Genomic DNA, 21,540 nt, shown 5'->3' on the forward strand with positions numbered 1-21,540 from the left:
AATAGCTTTCTTTGACAGAGAACCAAACCGTGTGGATGGGGGGAAGTGGTAGACGTGGTATACCTTGACTTTAGTAAAGATTTTGATACTGTCAGGCATGACCTTCTCATAAACAAACTAGGGAAATATAATTTAGATGGGAGCTACTATAAGGTGGATGCATAACTGTTTGGAAAACCATTCCCAGAAAGTAGTTATCAGTTGTTCACAGTCAAGCTGGAAGGGCATATCAAGTGGGGTCCTGCAGGGATCAGTTCTAGGTCCGGTTCCGTTCAGTATCTTCATCAGTGATTTACATAATGGCATAGAGCAGGGGTAGGCAACCTATGGCACGGGTGCCGAAGGTGGCACACAAGCTGATTTTCAGTGGCACTCACACTGCCCGGATCCTGGCCAATTTTAAATGAAGCTTCTTAAACATTAAAACCTTATTTACTTTACATACAACAATAATTTAGTTATATATTATAGACTTATAGAAAGAGACCTTTTAAAAACCTTAAAATGTATTACTGGCACGCGAAACCTTAAATTAAAGTGACTAAATGAAGACTTGGCACACCACTTATGAAAGGTTGCTGACCCCTGGCATAGAGTGTACACTTAAAGTTTGTGGACGATACCTAGCTGAGAGGGGTAGGATTAAAATTCGGAATGATCTGGAGAAATGGTCTGAAGTAAATAGGATGAAATTCAATAAGGACAAATGCAAAGTACTCCAATTAGGAAGGAACAATCAGTTTGTACACATACAAAATGGGAAATGACTCTCTAGGAAGGAATACTGCGGAAAGGGATCTGGGGGTCATAGTGGATCACAAGCTAAATATGAGTGAAGAGTGTAACACTGTTGCAAGAAAAGCAAACATTCTGGGTTGTATTAGCAGGATTGTTGTAAACAAGACATGAGAAGTAATTCTTCTGCTCTACTCTGCGCTGATTAGGCCTCAACTGGAGTACTGTGTCCAGTTCTGGGCACCACATTTTAGGAAAGATGTGGACAAATTGGAGAAAGTCCAGAGAAGAGCAACAAAAATGATTAAAGGTCTAGAAAACATTGCCAATAAGGGAAGATTGGGAAAAAAATGGGTTTGTTTAGTCTGGAGAAGAGAAGACTGAGAGGGGGCATGATAATAGTTTTCAAGTACATAAAAGGTTGTTATAAGGAGGAGGGAGAAAAACCGTTTTCCTTGTCCTATCAGAGGTTAAGAAGCAGTGGGTTTAAATTGTGGCAAGGGTGGTGTAGGTTGTACATTAGGAAAAACTTCCTAACTGTCAGGGTGGTTAAGCACTGGAATAAATTGCCTAGGGAGGTTGTGGAATCTCCATCGTGGATTTTTAAGAGCAGGTTTGACAAACACTGTCAGGGATGGTCTAGTTAGTCCTGCCATGAGTGCAGGGGTTGAACTAGATGACCTCTCGAGGTCCCTTCCAGTTCTACACTTCTATGATTCAAAGTCACTTCAAGTAAAATTTCAAAAGTGTCCAAGTCCTATATTCAAAACAAATTTAGCAATTTAGGAGGTGAAGTGCCCAAATCAGTTTTGAAATGGGACTCTTCTCCCATAGTTTAACTGGTTTGTCTGTTTAAACTGTAAGTTCTCGGGTGTGTGTGTATGTGTATGTATGTATGTATATCTGTATAGCACAATGGGGACTCTAGGGTACAATTGTAATACAAATAACTTAATTATGCTGCTAATCTCACTGTAAGCATTTGCAGGTTCCTTTTAAGGGCCTAAATCTTTTGCCGGTTTTGACACAAACATTTAGACAAAATGCAGCTTCCTTTATCAACTTTTTAGTTGCCTCTAGTTGCTGAAAGTACCTTGGGAATGTCTTCCCCCCCTGCCCTGCTAAAATGGGCTCAGGAACAGCACCTTGTTAGAAATCCCAGCATCCTCCCCCTTCCTGGCAGTTGTGGGAGAAAAGGTAGACTTCCTTCTAGATTATTATCCTTGGACCTCACTATTCTCAGTATGATCTGTATCCACCTCTGACCTTGTGGGTTCAGTCCTTCAGCTAGCATATACCTGATACATCTTTGAAGTCCTAGTTTAATGTTTGCTCTGAAATGAGAATTGCTATGGATAATTTATAGCTGGTAATCTAACTGTATTTAATTTTGTTCCCTTTAGACATTCCTGACATTGTGAATGGCAAACATCTTAATATTTTCAGGTGAGTTTCTTTTTGTTGTATTTAATTATTTGTGGTCTGTATGTGCCCAACTGGACATCTCTTGAAATGGCATGGCATGTCTCACCATTTATTTATTTTTTTGGGGGGTAAAAAAAAGCCAACCAACCAACCAACCCAGCATTCTACAAGAAGCAGTTGGTGGAGGACAGTGTTCTCTTGTTTGAAAGGAAACTGATGACATATTATTAGTGTACTCAATATTTTGCTGTTCTAGTTTTTTTTCTTAGCTACTGCAGCCTAAAAATTGTAACTTACTAGCTAGTAACAATCAATTATTGAAATATTATAAGGTTTAAAGTGCTGAGACTGTTAGAATTGAGTTCATATAACTTCAATGGCTTCTTTTTTTGGATATTTTCAAACAAACTTTTAATGTGGGAAATTCTCGGCCTATATTTTAGCAATTCTTATAGCAAATAACCTTGGCGCATGCTCCGTTGAGAGCTTCAGGGGATCAGAGTTATGGTGCTGAGCTTGATTCTTTTCTCCATGCATCAGCAAAGGCTCAGTAGGTGCACTATAGAGTTAGCATGTTCCTTTCCTGAAGAAGAAAATGTACTTTGAATGTCATTTTGGGAGACTCTTCTGGCCCCAGAGAGACCAACATCCAGTTCTTAACCGGGAGGACAGGCCAGTATATTGGCTCAAGGCACAACGTTTAATGGTAAATGGGAAGATATACGAGCACCACTCCTACCTGCCACATACACTCTCCTCCCTTCCCCCCCAAAAGTCTAAATAGTTATCTGCATCTCATTCATCCTATCATGCAATAGTTTGAGTATTGCATTGTTTAGATATACCCTTAAGTAACCAATATGAGTTAGGGCACAGTTTTATCTTCCGATGGGTGCATCATACAAACATGCATCTGACGAAGTGGGTATTCACCCACGGAAGCTTATGCTCCAATATGTCTGTTAGTCTATAAGGTGCCACAGGACTCTTGGTCGCTTTTTACAGATCCAGACTAACACGGCTACCCCTCTGATACTTCATACAAACTAGATATAGTAAAATCAGTAGTATTGCATGTGTGCACCAGATGCAGTTGTTGATTCTTCCCTTTAAGATTTCAATGTGATTTCCAAGATTTGCGTTGCCACGGAATGCACAGCCATAAAATATCATTCCTGTCAACAACTTAGAAGACATTGTAAAATGATTAGACATTTATATGGATGAGAACTGGCTCAGACAGTTAATTAAAGGAGATACAATTTTTTTTTTTTTTTTGAGGGCTAACACATTTCAAAGCATGAGCCAGCCACTAAGTCATGGAGACTGGAAAGAAACTTTCTGTATGGACAGGTGTCATGGTTACAGGTGAAACTGTGGTTTTTGTCCCTCTTGAGAGCACCCCTTAGATCACAGGCCTGGCTTCCACGTCATGCTCTGGGTGGAAGCATACAGTTCAACCATTCTGGGACTGGATCTCTGTGCTGCAGCCACCTACCCTGTTTCCTAACTGTGTTAATGTGACAGGCTCTACTGGGTTTGGCACCTGTAAAAGTTTCCCTTCTGGAGCTTGTGACAATATAAGTGTGCAGTGACAGAAACAGCATCTTCAAAACAAAACATCATTTATTCTTTCATCCTAAGGTACGGAGCTTGCAGAGCAAAAGGTTAGAAAAACAGAGTCCTGATACCTATTTTTCTATACCTACATCTTAATCTTTCTTTGCAAGTATTTGTAAGTTCCATTCAGTCCAGTTAACTCCTGTCTCTGGGGAGAACCAGACTGTCCTGCTCGTAGCATGTTCTCTTTCAGTGTGTCTCTTAGCTCTCACTGACACTCCCTGGGCAGCCTCCCCTTCCTCCCAAAGCCATCATTTTAAAGATTTTTAGGATCCCCTTTCATACTAGGCCTAGTCTGGGGGAGAGTAAACTCTTCTTAGCCTAGATGGAGCCAATAAACAATTTCCCTGTTATTTCCTCGAGGATTCTTATCTGTGTCATTGTTTTGCCTTCCTACTTGATTCCTTTAACAATCCTATTGATTTAACTCTGTGCATTGAGGCAGGAGAATATTACGGACAGCCTGAAGGGCATATGATATTTATAAAAAATACCACACATAAATCCCTCTTTCTCCACAACATGCTATTCTATAATCGGAGTTTCTTGGACCTTCTTTTGATACTGAATACAGGATGGTGGACTAGATGGACCAGTGGTCCAATCTGATATGGTAATTCCTGTGTCCATTTGTAAAATGAAATCCTTAAGGATGGATTTTCAGAGCAGCTGAGCACCTTCAAGTCCTTCTTACTCAGAGCAAGTTATGGGTGCTCAGCATTTTAAATGTTTGTTTAAAAATTCAGCATAATAAACTAGCATTTTCCCATGGCAATGCAAAACCGCAATAATAATCCAGTCAGACTTAAGGCAAACAATACAGTCAAGAGCTACATTTATCTAGGAATAACTATAAGAAATCTTAAGAATTGGGCAGTGCAGTGGATTAATTACCACAGCTCAATCTGCTCTGTCCATTAGGCAGAAGGCTTTGGAGGATTTCATCTGTGTGGTAGGAGTTAAATTTAAATGCACTAAACCTCCAACTGCCATGAGATCAGGAATGCTTAGAGTGACTTACCGTACCATGAAAATTCTGACAGAAGGTTTCTGTTTTATTACCTTGTTAGAACCACAGCAGATTTGTCCATGTAAAAAAAATGGCTATTGCCCTTGAGAAAAATCATCCACCAACTGCCTTTAGTATACCCAAACAGCTATAATTTTGAACCTGGGCCTGACGTGATTATTAAATGAGTCCTTCCTCCTTTATGCAGCCTCAAGCCTTTTGAAAGTAATAGATTCAGTTCGTGAATTTAAATTACACATGCATTGTATCTCCTTGGAATCACTCATACAACATTTTAACATTTCTCATAGATCATAATGAACTACTGTTTTCCAGTAGGTGGAATATTAGCTCTGCACAGTGAGCACCCAAATGGGGAAGTTGATCCAACTGCACTCATTACGTTGCACAAAAGGAGTTAAATCTGTCAAATCTAAAACCAACTGGTTCATAGTCAGAAAGGTACAGAATAGAAATTGACAGTGGGAGTAGAATGAGTAATATATGTAACTTACATTTTGTCAGCGTCTCTTATCCCACAGAATCCTAAAGCACTTTACAAACTAGATAGATACGTGAATCACTTAATTCATCACTGAAAGCAACCAGATATGCGTTGAAAAGTCATAACGGTTTTAATTGCGCTCGGCAGCAGGATACAAGTTCAGGACAGGAAATGAAGAACAGTGTATCTAATTGAAACTGCAGGGGGGATTTAAATTGATAGTGTAAGTTAGTAAGGCAGACTTGCTTGATTTAACATTTTCTCAGGGGAGCTGGATTAACACTACTATTCTTTAAAAAAAGTTTCTTGATTTATGCCTCATCAAAAAGACAGCATCAGCGTCCCCTCATATGAGATGCTGGGGCACTGGGCAAGTACTGACTGTCAGGGAAGAATGTCACTGCTATAAATGGCTAACATCACTTCCCGAAGAACCTTATCAAAATACAGACCAGACCTTTCTTGGCTGAGTTCTTACCATGTTTCAGTCCAATGCTGTATAGATGTGTAAACACACTGCAATTAGTGTGGTATACAGCAGCATGCATTTTAACAAACTTTAATCTTCCCTTATACAGTCAGTACTAGGTTTGTTAACCCTTTAAGCACTGACTTCTCCTGAGCATCCCCATTTGCTTATTTTTAACCCAGCACCCCACTCCTGCTAGTCATATACACCTTCTCCTTGCCTGTTGCTTTCTTATCTCACAGTTGGATAGTTGCTGGCTTGGGGTTCTTTTTTAGATTCCCCTGCTGATCTGCTATCCCAGCTGACAAGTACCCCCCTTATGCTGAAATCTGTGAGTGTAGAACAAGTGGGAGGAAGATGTATCATTTGTAGTAGGCACCTGCTTGTGCACGCATGAACCGGTAAAGGTTTGCAGAGGACAGAGCACATTGGGACTGATGTCAGGCTAAGGCTAATGCAGCAAATCTTTCTGGTTCCAGACTTATGCCTCTACCTGACCTACCTGAAAACCCTTTTCAGTAACCAACAGTAGTTAATTTTTCTGGGTTCTGAATTTTAAACATTAATTATTTTCTGTTATATCTTATTTTCTTTAAGAGAATGGGATGGCGATTTGAAGAAACTGCCAAACATTAAAATGAGAAAAGTCTCTACTAAAGATGCTGTTTGCAGTAGGACAGAGGTGGCAAATGGGGAAGCTGAAGAGGAATTAGATGCAGCAAAAGACACAGACTAATGAGCACCAGCCGATACAAAAGGTGAAACAGCTGAAAGGGACTGCCAGGAACCTATTTGAACTATCACTGGAAGCAAGAATAAAGCTGGTATTTTCAATTATATTTGAGAAGACTTGGCTGGTTGAATATTTGATTAGTTGGTTGTGCTTCACCCTGGCCTTAAGTTATGTAGTGAAATTTCAGCAAGCAGCATGTTAGATTCAGTGTGGTGCTTACTTAGAGAAAAACAAATGAAGGCTTTAAAATCTAAAACTTTCAGAAAATCTCCATTTTCCCCCTACCTCTTCCACCCTAGCTTCTCTTGAGTGCAAGCCCCTGGGTATGGGTTGGTGGGGAATAGTTATCACTAGCCTAATGGCTGTGGGACAGTGCACTCTCTGTGACTCACCTGTTTTGGCAAATGTCATGGGGGGGGGGGGGGGGGACGACTGGATTTTCTTGGTAGTGTCCACTCATTGGATGATGATAATGGGAACATAAATGTCATTTAATTTTGATAAGTAGGTAAGATACTGTTATACAGCAGACTACCTTTACCCATAACTTGGTCCATTACCTGTGGCCTCTAAGTTAAGATAAAATGGTACTAAATATGTGACTTAAATCTATCCCCATAGCCACCATCTCCAGATTTTCTTTACTGAGCCAGCAACCAGGCCCTCAGCAAATTGTGCATTTGCAGATGGTGGCTGATGCTCAGGTAATGGCTTAGAGAAGCAGGCTTTCATACAGCCTTATGTTAACGCACTTGAAAAGAGCATCAAAAATTGGAGGAAGGCTTTTCGAGCCTCCTGTAAAGCATCCCTCCACCTCCCTTCATGCCTAATTTGGACCCATCTTTCAGGAAAGCCCTTGTCAGACTTGAGAACAAGCAAAAGAGAGTTCAGTAGGAAGAATCTCCTTCTCTACCCACTTCCTTTAAGCGCACAGGCCCTGGCCTGTAACTAAGAAATGTATGTCAACCTAGAAGCATAGTGTCCCATTTAGTGATAAGGGATATCCATAACTTGATCATCAGAAGGGTTCCTAGATCTACAACTGCATGAACTCAAGAAAAGCCTTTAACTCTAGGGCTGTAGAGGCAGAATGTATTTCTGCCACTAAAAGCTATGTGCCTAAATTGACCATTTTCTGATGCTAGGGGTAGCCAGTTAACCATTTTATGTAAGAGATTTTATTGCCTTCATTACAAAGACTGAGTTGATCACTAAGCTGAGACTTTGTTGGTTATTTGGTGTGGCTTAGTAAATAGAATACTGGACTGAGGTTCAGGACACCTGGGTTCTCTTCCTAGTTTTACCACTGGCCTACTGGGTGACCCTGGTAAGTTACTTCCCTGTGTTTGCCTATCTGTAAAATGAGGACGATGAGGCTTATTTCCCTTGTAAAGCACTTTGAGATTGACAGATGAAAAGTGATGTGTAAGAGATAAGTGATAGTATTTGTAGCACTGCTAGCACATTTACATTTACAGAGGGAGTAGGGCTGGCTTTGAGGCAGAACGTGGAAGACTCTAAAATCCTTTCCCCAATGAAGCCTTGAGATAGCAGGGAGGGATAAGGGGAAGCAAGGCGCACCTGGGAAGGAACAGTCTGTGGGGAGGGGATGTCCCCTCAAGGGCTGCCTTTCACATCTTTGCTCAGTTAACCCATCATTCCCTAAGGCTGAGCATCTGAGCATTCTCATTCGTCCGTGCTAAAGATTTTATTGCCTGCTCTACACACCCTGCATTGATTTAACTAGAGATGTGATAATAACTGATTTAGTTAAACTGGTGCAATGTATGTATAATTGCTCTTAACTCTATTTAAATCTGTCTCATCTGCTTAGCTTGCCTAAAACCTGAACTGATCTCACTGATCTGAATCACCAATAGACCTGTGTCCACAGAGCAGGTTTGGGGGTTTTTTTGGTTTAAAAACCAATTTTAGTTGAATTGGTGTAACTTCCATATGTAAACAAGCTCAATGTTTCACTGTGGCGATAGAATCACTGCCAGAAGTCCTTTTTCTTCCGCATTTTCTTTTAATGGGATGAATAAAAGGGGCAGTAAGCCTTATTCTTCCTGGAATGACTTGAAAGGCTAGTTTGTCATTGTAAAAGATGTGGTGTCCTTAATAGCACTGTGTTAAACTGACATTTGTGTAAACATTTTTTTAAAAATGTATGCTATTTGGAGTCATGGAGAATATTCGATTAGCTGTCTAAGTCTTTCCATGAACAATTCCATTAAAACAAAAGGCAATATATAAAGCAAATGTATAATCTGTAAAGTTAACTTGACAAAAATTGAGCAGTCTTGAAATAATTTGTAATACTCGCTGCTCACGTTATGCATTTTAAAATAAAAGCGAAACGAGATATAGAAATAAATTTTTTTAATTGTAATCTCATGTACCCTGTGTTCCTTTTTGCTATCATGTCGACTTCAGCTTTTTAGACTATTATATAGGTTACACAGGGAAATGGAAACTTCTCCAGCTAATGAAGAGAAAAATATTTTTTATATTGATTGTAGGCAGAAAAATTACTATAAAAATGGCAAGATCTTACATAGGGAACAGATAGGATGACTATCAAGTGTCAGTACAGAAAAATGAGCTGGATTTTATTCTGTCTTGCACATCATCAATTTGTCGAGTAAGTTTTGACTGCAGAATCTTTATATGGTAATGATGGAAGAGAGAAACTCATGTTGACTTTAAATTTCTAGGTTGAGAATGTTATTGAGAGAGAAAATGAATATAGAATCCCATGATGTCATTTTTATAGTAATCTTTCTGACAATTACTGTGCTTTACAGCCAGCTCGTTTGTTTACTGGATTGAAGAGCCTGTTCCTTCTCCGAATGCTATAAGGATGCTTTGATGTTCTGTTGCACTTACATTCTCTTTTAAACGAAAATATATACAGTGACTGCCATTAACAAGAAAATTTTGACTTCTGTCTAATTACTCCAGTGTTTTTCTATGTTTAGACATAGATTGCTTTAATATAGGAAATACCGTGGAAATGTTACTTGCAGAAAGTGGTTATAAACTTTGTAATGTTAACCACTGTAGATGGGAGGCGCTCTGTGTTCATAACTAAACTTTATCATACTCTTTTAATTAGAAAATTCAAAAGAAGTTCTCTTTTTCAGAATGCTGTGGGTTGATTTTCCCCTCGCCCAAATATCTGAGATTTTTTTTATTTAGTTTTAGGTAATTGATTTTAATGGTGTTTAACTGCAAAGTTTTAAGTGTTACAATGAGTCTTTGTTTTAGCTAGAGGGACTCAAAACAAGTTGTGTACAAAACTTCAAACTAGCATAAGGGCTGGTCTTTAAATTAATATAGCTCAAATAAGATAGGATGTGAATTTAAAGCAAATGAATGATGCCTCATTAATTCCACGTGTGGACACTTATTCCCGAATAAGAGTGCTTTATTCAGAATTAATTTAATCAAAGAGGATTAAGCTAATTCTGGAATAAGAGCATCCACCCATGGGGCTAATCAGGGGAAAAGAAACTGCTGCTATGGCATCAGTTAGTAGATGACTAAATTGGTATATTTAAGAAGCTTTCAAAGATAGGGGCCTTTCTTCCTCCCACCCCCCATTCCTACTCATTCATTCAGAGGCATGGAAGCCTCCTGAAGGATCATCTCTAATATACAAAAAGGAGATGGAGGAGGGGCTACCTGGTCATGTTTTTTCACATCTTCACCAAGTTTTACAAATTAAATGTGAAGGCCTCCTCTGCCACTGGAGGAAGAGACCTGTATGCTAGTATTCACCCTGTAACTGATGTATTTAAAAAAAAAGACAGTATCTCATCATTTGTTTCCCATGCTGGTGACACACTGCTTTTGGATATCCCATTGTAATGGATCTGCAGGCTTTCACTGTGAAGAATAGGAAAATTTGCCTTAGCTGGGAATCACCTTTCTTCTAGCATGGAAGTCAGCAGATCCAACCCACCCACCACAAGGTTATAGTTCTGAGGGAAACTTCAACTGTTGCCCTCTTCTCCATTTTTTTTTTTGTCGGGCACATATGTACATATATATCCGCCGCTAATTGGGGTGGAATTTGAAGTTACTCTCCACTAGGAAGAGTTTATATAAATTTGTTGTTCTACCTAATAACCTCTGAATTAAGGTTTAAAGGAATTACTTCTAGAGCTGCTTTGTAGAGCTTGCTAACTGGGTCTTCAAGAATGTGGCCTCTCCCAGCCTGCTTTGACTGACCTGGTATCTGCCTCCAAGGAGCTGCAACTATGAGTAAGACCCATTATAATGGAGCTGCAGACTCTCACTATAAAGGAGATGTTCAGGTAGGTTTTTTAAAAAAAGGTTCCTAATTTGGAGCCTCATAATACCATTTTAGTAAGCTATTCCACAGAGTAGAACTGTACTTTAAGCACCTACACTTAAACTGTTACCTTAAAAATCTATGTATAGTGGTATGAAAATACCCTGTACAAAGTGTCATGAGGCATATAATAAAACTCTTCTTACAACTTTACAAAACTACTCAGTAGCAAATCCATAGTTAATCAGAGTAACTCTTAATTACCTGTAACTCAAATACTCTGACCAATTTTCTACATAAATGGAACAGCTGTGTCATTCTGTAACTAGTTCATTGTTAGAAATGAACAAATAGAATTACTAAACCAACATTTACATAGAGAGCCTGGACTAAAATACTGGTCTCTCATTCACTGCTCTAAAAACATAGGCTTGTTCCAGTTGAGGTAAAAGAAGCTCTCGGTTATGCTGTCAGCCCTGATTTATATTCTTGAAGCTACATCCAATCAAGAGGGCAACATGCTCATTGAGAATGACTGGATCACCATGCTATTCCCTATCCTACTACACATGTAATGTGATCTTGTCCAAAATTCTTATTTCTTTTGCAGCTTTAGAAAGATAAGCAGCAAATGTCAAGGTGAGATTGCTAACAGTTCTCAATAAAACCTTGCCCGAGCTTCCCCTCAGACTGGTTTATTCCCAGGGTTGCTCACTGCAGGGTTTCCTGTACCTAGCTGTTTTGCCTCTGAGAGCCATTGAGCTTTTATTGGTCGCTGAACTGGTTCAAGTGAAACCCACCTAATTTTGTTACTAAAGAGAGACTTACAGACAGCATGTCTGGCTTTAGGAACCTCTCACTTTGCTACAATTCCTGTGTAAATTTGTTTAAGAACAACCTAATTACTTCAAATTATAGACTATGTACTAGCTCTTAAGGAATTTTAACTATATGGCAAGTTCGAAGGAGTAATAAGTTAGTTTTTGCTTTCTCCAAGAGCTTCAAACGGCACGCAAAGCATCAATTGGAATAAACAAAAAAGTGCTGTTTTAATTCCCATTTCCTCAGTGTAACTATAGAAGAGGCTGCTCCAGAGGTACTGTACTCAGGCAAAGTGATCAACTGCACAATCCTAAGATCAAGTTGAAAGTGTATCAGGAAGTACCTAGTGCTGTGGAAGGTAGGATGGAGTTCTGGTCATCTCTAAGGTTGCAGCCACGTTCCAACATAAGCCTTAGTATAGCTGCCCAAACTTCAGCAAAGGACAATTTTTTTTCCTGAAAAGGTAGAAAAAAAAATTGGCCAATGTGTTCGAGCTAAAAGGTTACCCTTGACAGATACTAGTCAAACATTACTTCAGGTTACCCATAATTCCCTACTTTTAAAATAAATTTAGCTCTGTATTTGTATACAATAGATAAAAATGACTGAACTGCTTCTATTAAACATGTTCATTTCTATTTTAATAAAATGCATTTTTTTTCTGTTTTTACTGGCAAAGTTGAGCATGTAGATCTGTTTAAACTATGAAATTTTCTTTACACTTTGGCAAAGCTGGCTTAGATGTTCTCTCAAGGAGCATTGTAATCCATTGGTCTTGGAGGCAATGGATACCATTTAATGTGAACACCCCTGCTCCAACACTTTAGATGTCATTAGATAATGTCAGACTGCTTTGTTTCAAATAGATTATCCAGAGCATAGTTGTAGCAGTCTATCATATGAAAATGATGGGGCCCATGCTTGCTGGAATTCTGTGCAAAGGGGCTTTTAAAACTTAACCAAAATCTTTTCCTGGGTGCATAGCTTAAGACAATGGGGAGGGGGCAGAAAGATGGAATCCTCCCAACAAATTCAGTTATAATTATGCGCGGAGTTCTGCCTGTGGAGAAAAATGGGATGTGAAAATGTTTTTTCCTGTTGAAGGAATGTCACAAAGCAAACATTAAATTTTGCATGTTTGCTTTAACAAAGCAAAATGGTTTTTCTTTTGGAAACTTAAATATACTATATGGTGGTAAGATCATTTCTACCACTTAAAAATACATATAAAATATGGAAAACTGCAGTGGTTTGGGTCATTTGTTTAATACAAATACAAATTTGTTCTACAACAATTAGCAGTTATATTAATTTTGTTTCCCTTAAGCTCCCGCCCCTTTCTTTCAGTACATATTCACTCACAAAAAACAACCTTTTTTGGAAAAGAGAATGGGGTTAAACAAGTAACAGCTCTTAGTTCCAAGTATTACACGGTGTAAAATATTTTCTTCATAGATGAAGTGTCACTGCAGTGTCCAGATATATAAAAAAGGGCTTGATCCAATGATGGGGAATGTATTGTTGTGGACAGACCAGGAAAATAAACATTTGCTTTCAAGCTATAGCGCTATGTGAAATAGTACCATTGGACTGGGTAAAAATCCTCATCAGACTAACACAAAGGTAAGTGGTGCATTGTCACTAACTGTTTTAAAATGAGTAATTGAAAGCATTAGTTCTGGAAATTGAAACAAATTAAGAAACCAGGAAAGAAGCATTTTGTTTATGTTCCATAATTTCTCACTAGTAATTCTGCAATCCTTATCCAAGCAAAACTGCCACTGAAGTTAAAGGGAGTGTTGCTCAAGCACGAAGGCAGAATTTGGCTTCATATCAGTGCAATCTACCTGGGACTGACCACAACTACAAAAGGGCAGCTCACAATGAGTGTTCATCCCACAGCCTGATCCTGCAGTTCTTAGCCAGTCCAAATTCCACTGAGGTCAGTAGTGTTTTGCCTGAATGAGGACTGCAGTTGATTACTGGGCCTAGGCACTGGGGTTTAGCTACTTATGTATATGTAGGTTTTTACTGATCTTTAACTTCTCAAAATAACATTATTTCATAAAAGAAAAGCATTAAATTACTACTTGCCAGTGAAAAACCGTGTTTTTTGTGGCACAGAATCCTCAAGTGGACTACACTGATTGGGTTCATACAGAACATTATACCCTCTGATAGACAAGGATGGCAGATGTTTTAAGATGAGGGGTTGTCCAGTACTTACATTCTTGACCCATTTTCATGTGAAGTTATTCATGCAAGCCTGTATCCCTAACACCTCAGTGTAAATAATCTTTTTTGTTTTTTGCTGGAGACAAATCTTATACTACTAGGTAAATGTGGCTTTGAGTATATAACTAAATCTCTACCCGAGACCAGAAGAAAGAGCTCTGGGTACGTCTACACTTACTTCCTGGTTTGGCAGCAGGCAATCGATCTTCTGGGATCGATTTATCGCGTCTTGTCTAGACGCGATAAATCGATCCCGGAAGTGCTCGCCGTCGACGCCGGTACTCCAGCTCAGCGAGAGGAGTACGCGGCATCGACGGGGGAGCCTGCCTGCCGCGTCTGGACCCGCGGTAAGTTCGGACTAAGGTACTTCGAATTCAGCTACGTTATTAACGTAGCTGAATTTGCGTACCTTAGTCCGAAGTGGGGGGTTAGTGTGGACCAGGCCCAAGTGTAAGCTCAAAAGCGTATCTTATAATTGACCAATTTCTGCTGATGAGAGAGACATTACTTCACCGCAATCTTGTCTCTCTAAAAGCAATCAAGTCAACTGTAACTGACAGAGGGGATGAGAGAGGATTTTAACAGTGCTTAAGGCCCTTCAGTTTTTACCAGTTTAACTGAAACATTCCTGAGTTTTACAAAAAAAATTATTAGGCTTCTAAGATTTTTTTCATCTGAATTTTGGAAGAAGAGGAAGAGACAAGGGCATCTTCTCCTTATGCTGCCGCCTCTGTCTCTTCCACTTCTGGGCCCTGCCAACCTGGCCAGCCCAGGTTGTGAAGCTACCATCTCTGCTTCCAGAGCGTGGAGCCAGGTCAGAAGTATGGGTATTACTTGAATACTGGCTTATGTACTATTGTCAATCTCATGCCCACTACATACACATTTCCAGCTATACAGAGAACATGAATAAAAGTTAGGGAATTACTTTTCATACTAAAATGGGTTGAAAATAAAAAACTGTATCTGACTACCTTTTGGACGACTAGGGGCGTTCTGAAAGTTAACAAAGAAAAGAAAAAAACAAGAGCAGTGATATTTACCCCATATTTACTCAGAAAATTTTTTTCTGCAGATTTTCAATCTTTTCAAATTTTTGTAACAAACTGATAAATTTCCAGAAAATGTTAAACTAAATAAAAACTGAAAGGAAAGGGCCTCAATAATGCTGTAAGGGATTAAAGGCCTAATCCAAGCCCCTGTAGTCAATGGGAGAATTACAGTTGTGTTCAATGGGCTTTTGAGTAGACACTAAATACTTCACTTTCCCTAAATTCTCTTCAGGGGACAATTTCAGTTGAAGTATATCTCCTAATATCTCCTTTGAACTGAAACTAAGACTCAATTGCACAGTACTTGCAAGACAACTGCCATTTAATGATGCTTTAAGGTTAGAAAACTCAGGATAATTACATTCTGCAGGGTAGATTCTGCTTGGTACATTACATCCACAAAATGATTGGTTTGATTTCCTGTCCTCCCCCCACATGCACACACCAATTTCCTAAACACAAGATCAAAGAGGGCCCTAGTTTACTGTAGTCCCCAGACTTACTCAAACCAATGCACAGCTACTTCTGGCCACTTTCGCTCTCCTGTCCCAATAATAAACACCACAGCAATTGGAAGTGAATCACAAAATTCTTTATGTAACTCACCTTTGTTGGACATCATTTTATCTACATTAATTTATCTATTGCACTCTTTAATGTTATTCACACTTCAGTTTTACATGAAAATGCTCAAAACACAAAATTAACAACTGAACTGTTGAATCCCTAATCGCTCAGTCTTATCCTGAACAGAGGAGAACTATCCAGTCAAGTCAGAACAGGGCGATACTGGCATCTTTTAATAGGTCCAGGTATGCTCTTTTGTGATTACCTTAATTGTTGAAGCATGAACTCTTAAAAAATTCTGCCTCTGCCCCCCCCACACTTTAACTGTCATTCCTAGGGGTGTGAGGGTATAAATTCATTTCATATTCTTTTGTAATGAACTGCATGCTTCAACCTGTAATGCCTCTGATTATACTTTGTCTTTTTCCATTTTGGAGGAAAACTTTCTATATATCCTTTCTACATATATTGGCAGAGAGTTCATGTTAATTCACCACTTAACAAGTCATTTATATTACTTTAAGATAAGCAGCACTAAAAGTGTTGTTCCAGATGTAGAGCTAATAATTTTAGCCTTGTGGCTAAATAATACTTGTATTTTATGGGACCAAGGAAGTGTTTGAGGCAATTTGAAGACTACTTGTTGAAATTGTTTTGTTTTTTTTGCAAAATAAGCAAACACACATCCTCAGCTCACATGGCTGCCAAAACATTCAGGCTCCAATGTAGCCATTCAACGATTACTTTAGAAAGTGAGTTACATGGTGCAGGTCTGTTTACTTTGTAGATTTAAGTTTAATGCAAATGACTTTTTAGTAGTGTCACCTTGAAGTGTATTTTTAAGATGATGATTAGCAAATAGGATGTCTAGTGGTAACAAATAGAAAGTTGTTGATGTTTTCTGTAACAGAACAGTGTTAGCAGGTCTGTTTCCAATTCCTCCTGATCATCCAGTTAAAAAGGTCATTTTGTCATGTCTGTGAGAATTGTTCTCGGTTGTGCTTTCTACACTTCCACTACACCTGGCTGACTGAGAAACTATTTCACAAACGGTCACATTCCATAAGTAATGTATGTTGCTTCACTGTATCCATTTCCCTGGTCAGGGTTTTTTGTTCTTTTATTTAAAATGCATGATTGTTTCTGCTTTCTGTAGTGGCTGTGGTGTAAAAAACGCACACACCTTCAATGAAGAAACAATGCCACCTCTGTCAAACTGGCATGACTTCAGAGGTCATTTCTTCAGCTGATTGCTGAGAGTTTGTACCTGTCTGTGATACTGGCACTACCACAGCATCCTTGATTTCAGAGTTCTGAATGCATGAAGAATTCTTCTCCAGTTTTTTGGCAGTGTCTGGGCAGTTTTGAACAAAGATCACTCGATTGTAAGCCTTCAATCTGCGCCACAACTGAATGTAGACTTTACACTGTACGTACATGAAGACTAGGCCTCCAGTGAACCCAATTGCTACCACAACCAGTTTTGTCCAAAATGGCCATTCAAGGACACCTTTCAAACAAACAAGTTACAATTAGTATCATCATAATTTTATCATGTCTTGCTGATTCTTGTCTTTTCTGTAGCCTATACATTCCAATATTGCATAATGTTGACATATTATTCTTTTCAAAGGTTCCCTAATGCTATTTGAACTGTATGTATACAGTCACACACATGACGTGCAGCTGTTGTTATGGTAGAAGACAGCACCTGTTCCCTTGATCATAGAAACATCTAGCACATTAGGGGATTTTTGGTTTAACAAGGAGTGCAGTATCAGGTCCTAGGACAGAAAGAAAAATGTCTGCTGTTTCTAGTAAGGACAGTTATATGTCCCTTGATTGTACCCATGCCCATAGTATCTATTTTAAGTAGGCAGAATGTTGTTATCTAAACTGGAATGGCCAGATCACTGGGCTTTGGCCCTACTACTGAAATAAATAAGCTTTTTTTTTTTAAAACACATTTGAAATTTGATGGCTGGTCTACAAGGAGACTCAAGTGTGCCACAAGCCAGGGTATGTAAAGTGTACTGGTCTGCTACACACTAAGTTCCTGCGTGGACCCTGCTACCATGCACAAAGTTTCATAATGAGTGGTAGCAAGGTCCACATGGACACTTGGTGCGCTGTAGTTTTACATCCTAGTTTGCGGCATACTAATGGTCTGTAAATATACCTGGCACACCCTATTTTATACCTCATTGATGTTCTCCTGGTATGGTGCTGTAGCATTGGTTCAATAGCAAATTAGTGGGAAGAAATCAACAGCACCACAGCTTTTTTTTTTTTTGTTCCCTTCTCTAAATCAATTGCTATTTTCCTACTTAGTTAACTAAGAACTTTACAGTTCCTGGTATTGTTTTTGCTCATTGCACCCTTTGCTCTCCGTTTAAAAACAGGAAAACCTCTTGAAAGGTCTTACTGTAATTGTAGAAAAGTCTCCATTGGTGATGACACTAAAGCTACAGAACAGAGAATTTGAACTCAGTAATGATATGAGTAATGCTAAAATGATACACTTTAGCCTAGAACTAGTCTTAGAACTTTACAAAATCAATTACTGCTATACTGGGAACAGCTTTATAATCACAGGATAATTAACATCACTGCAGCTGATTCTTCATATGTTTAGCAGTATGACTAAAATGGGGGGGGGGGGGGAACCTCAGTCGTGCATTACTGCATCAGATCTAACGATGACAGTGTTGGCGTTAATACATAATAGAATGCATGTCATAAGCCTCTATCAATGCTGCTTTCTAGATATTTTACTTTAAATAAATTTATTAGTCACATATGGAAGATCTTTAAAAATCCTTAGCACATATAGAGTGCAAATCATGATCAAGGTGCTTTAGAAACAGGATAATTTATTCTTCACAGCAATGCTGATAGGTATGTCTGTTATCTAGATTTTACCTATGGGAAAATTGAGGCAAAGAGAAACTGAACAACTTGCTTGTGACTGTTGGGAGTCATTGGAGAGAGGCACTCCAAGAAGGATATGGTGTCAGCCCTATGATTAGAATCCACAGGTGGTCAACTGCCAGGCTTAGTTGCAACCACTAGAGCAGTAATTTGAGTTTAACCTAGGGCTATCAAGCAATTAAAACAATCACGATTAATCGCATTGTTAAACAATAATCAAACACCATTTATTTAAATATTTTTGGATGTTTTCTACGTTTTCAAATATACTGATTTCAATTACAACACAGAATACAAAGTGTACAGTACTCCCTTTATATTTTTATTACAAATATTTGCACTGTAAAAAACAAAGGAAATGGTATTTTTCAATTCAGCTAATACAAGTACTGTAGTGCAGTCTGTATCATGAAAGTTGAACATACAAATGTAGAATTATGTACAAAAAAACTGCACTCAAAAATAAAACAATGTAAAACTTTAGAGCCTACAAATCCACTCAGTCCTACTTCAGCCAATCGCTCAGACAAACAAGTTTGGTTACAATTTGCAGGAGATAATGCTGCCTGCTTCTTGTTTACAGTGTCACCTGAAAGTGAGAACCGGCGTTTGCATAGCACTGTTGTAGCCAGCGTCAAAAGATATTTACGTGCCAGATGCGCTAAAGATTGATATGTCCCTTCATGCTTCAACCAGCATTCCAGAGGACATGCGTCCATGCTGATGACATGTTCTGCTCGATAACTATCCAAAGCAGTGCTGGCCAACACATTTTCATTTTCATCATCTAAGTCAGATGCCACTAGCAGAAGGTTGATTTTCTTTTTTGGTGGTTTGGATTCTGTAGTTTCCGCATCTGAGTGTTGCTCTTTTAAAACTTCTGAAAACATGTTCCCACCTTGTCCCTCTGAGATTTTGGATGGCACTTCAGATTCTTAAACCTTGGGTAGAGTGCTGTAGCTATTTTTAGATATCTCACATTGGTACCTTCTTTGCCAAATTGCAATGCCAAAGCGCTAAGCGAACACCTGTTCTCACTTTCAGGTGACATTGTAAATAAGAAGCAGTCAACAGTATCTCCTGTAAATGTAAACAAACTTGTTTGTCTTAGCGATTGGCTGAACAAGAAGTAGGACTGAGTGGACTTGTAGGCGCTAAAGTTTTACATTGTTTTATTTTTGAATGCAGTTGTTTTTTTGTACATAATTCTACATTTGTAAGTTCAACTTTCATGATAAAGAGATTGCACTACAGTACTTGTATGAGGTGAATTGAAAAATATTTTTATTACAAATATTTGCACTGTATAAATGATAAAAGAAATAGTAAAGTAAGCACTGTACATTTTGTATTCTGTGTTGTAATAGAAATATTTGAAAATGTAGAAAAACATCCAAAATATTAAATACATTTCAATTGGTATTCTATTGTTTAACAGTGCGATTAATCACATTTTTTTTGAGTTAATTGCGTGAGTAAACTGCGATTAATCGACAGACCTAGTTGAACCATCTGTTTTTGCTGCTTATGCAACTGGCTTGCCTTAGAAAAGTCTTTAAGTGAGAAATCATTGAAATAATCACAGAATGGTGTTTGATAACAGCAATTTCCATGATAGGGAAATCTGTGGTAAAGTGCTAACTTTTTCAGGTTGGCACTTTTGAAAGTCAAAGTGACTTTAGCACATGTTCCAGTGAAGTCAGTTGGACTCCTACTCAAATGACAGGGATGGTCTCCTTATTAAGACAATGACAGCTACTCCACACACTGACCTATGAGCTTCTGAAAATCCTACCTACTAGTGATGGCTGTTGAGATGTGCTGTTAGTTTTGAAAAGTTACACACCAGGCAATAGCCTCAGCTGCAGTAAATCACTGTAGCTCTGCTGAAGGCAGTGGAGCCATGCTGATTTACACTAGCTTGTTTGATTAGATATTTCTGTCATCTCACTAGACCCTGGAGTAAGTACGCCAAACAGAAATAGGGAAAAATACTTTTTAGGATTTTCCCCCATCTTCCCACTTTACCTGGCTAGCGTGCAACTTTTTGGGTAGTAAATCAGAGTTCTGAATTTCCATATGAAGAAGAGTGGGCCTGCTGTTGCATCACTGTAGGGGATGGGAGCTTTGCAGTTGTCTGCAGTAATCAAATAAATGCTACTACATGTGGATCAAATTCTGTTTTTGAATGTGCTAATCTATTTCCTCATTGACTTCACTGAGCGCCCAGGGGTGTATCCATAGCCAGGATTTGCTCCCATGTGTTAATTTTTACCTTAATGGATTCTTGTAACTAAAAGCAGCATAGCATTTGCAACTCTACTAAAGTAGTATACTATATGCATGTTGGCAATATCTACTTAGTTCATTAATCCACTGTAGTCTGTTGTAAAACAAATCAGCTATATAAATCTAGTCCTGCATTCAAATGCCCTCTGGCACACCGAGGCCACAATCCTGTGGCATCCAGGAAGGGACTGTACTATTATACTACTACTGCTAGTACTGAAATAATAACCAAAACTTTTTTTAAGGTTCTAAATCAGGGATAGTCAATAGGTGGGCCACGGGCCAAATCTGGACTGCCAGATGCTTTTGAATGGACCCCAAAATCTTTTTATTTACTTATTATTTTCTCTGGATCCTGGACCTTGACTATATCTTGTGGAAGAAATGTGGACCTTGACAAAAATAGACTACCCCTGTTCTAAACTGTTCCAGTAACTCCTCCCTCTCCCTCATTTTTCTCAATCTTTGCATGTCTGGGTTCCCACTAGAACTGGAAGTGCTGAAATATCACAATAAAGGCTGCAGTCAGAGGATGAAATCCAGCTGTGTGCTGAGAATGCAGGAAAGGACCTCTGTGACACTTAATTCCCACATTAAGGGCTGCACAGAACTTTCTACACTAGGGTGAATTTCATGCAGAGTTTCCTGCTGGGTCTGGAAGTTAACTTGCTTGAAATCTTCTAAGAAAGCCTGTTGCAAGATTTCTACCCCAGTTTTGTAGAAGAGAGAGGTTTCAATAGGTCAGATGGGCAGCTTAAATCTTTTGGATGCTCTGAACTGAACTTGCACTGAACTTTTTAAGTTTCACTCATCAATTTTTAATTGTAGCTTAAAAAAAAAAAAGTCCA

General features: G+C 38.8%; 2 protein-coding genes across 2 annotated transcripts in view; one reads left to right on the top strand and one right to left on the bottom strand.

The window, feature by feature from the left end:
• The window catches only part of TMA16 (translation machinery associated 16 homolog), a 53,337-nt gene extending 46,672 nt beyond the window's left edge, over positions 1–6,665 (top strand). Inside the window, exons 6-7 of the mRNA XM_065405211.1 lie at positions 2,139–2,181; positions 6,361–6,665. Coding sequence (XP_065261283.1) covers positions 2,139–2,181; positions 6,361–6,499 — 182 coding nt within the window. The 3' untranslated portion in view covers positions 6,500–6,665. The remainder of the gene's footprint in view (positions 1–2,138; positions 2,182–6,360) is intronic.
• A 10,018-nt stretch (positions 6,666–16,683) lies between these two features.
• MARCHF1 (membrane associated ring-CH-type finger 1) overlaps positions 16,684–21,540 on the bottom strand; it is a 181,921-nt gene continuing 177,064 nt past the window's right edge. Inside the window, exon 6 of the mRNA XM_065405553.1 lies at positions 16,684–16,982. Coding sequence (XP_065261625.1) covers positions 16,684–16,982 — 299 coding nt within the window. The remainder of the gene's footprint in view (positions 16,983–21,540) is intronic.

The sequence above is a fragment of the Emys orbicularis genome, chromosome 5 (genome assembly GCF_028017835.1).
Source record: "Emys orbicularis isolate rEmyOrb1 chromosome 5, rEmyOrb1.hap1, whole genome shotgun sequence".
In the NCBI taxonomy this organism is placed as follows: domain Eukaryota; kingdom Metazoa; phylum Chordata; order Testudines; family Emydidae; genus Emys; species Emys orbicularis.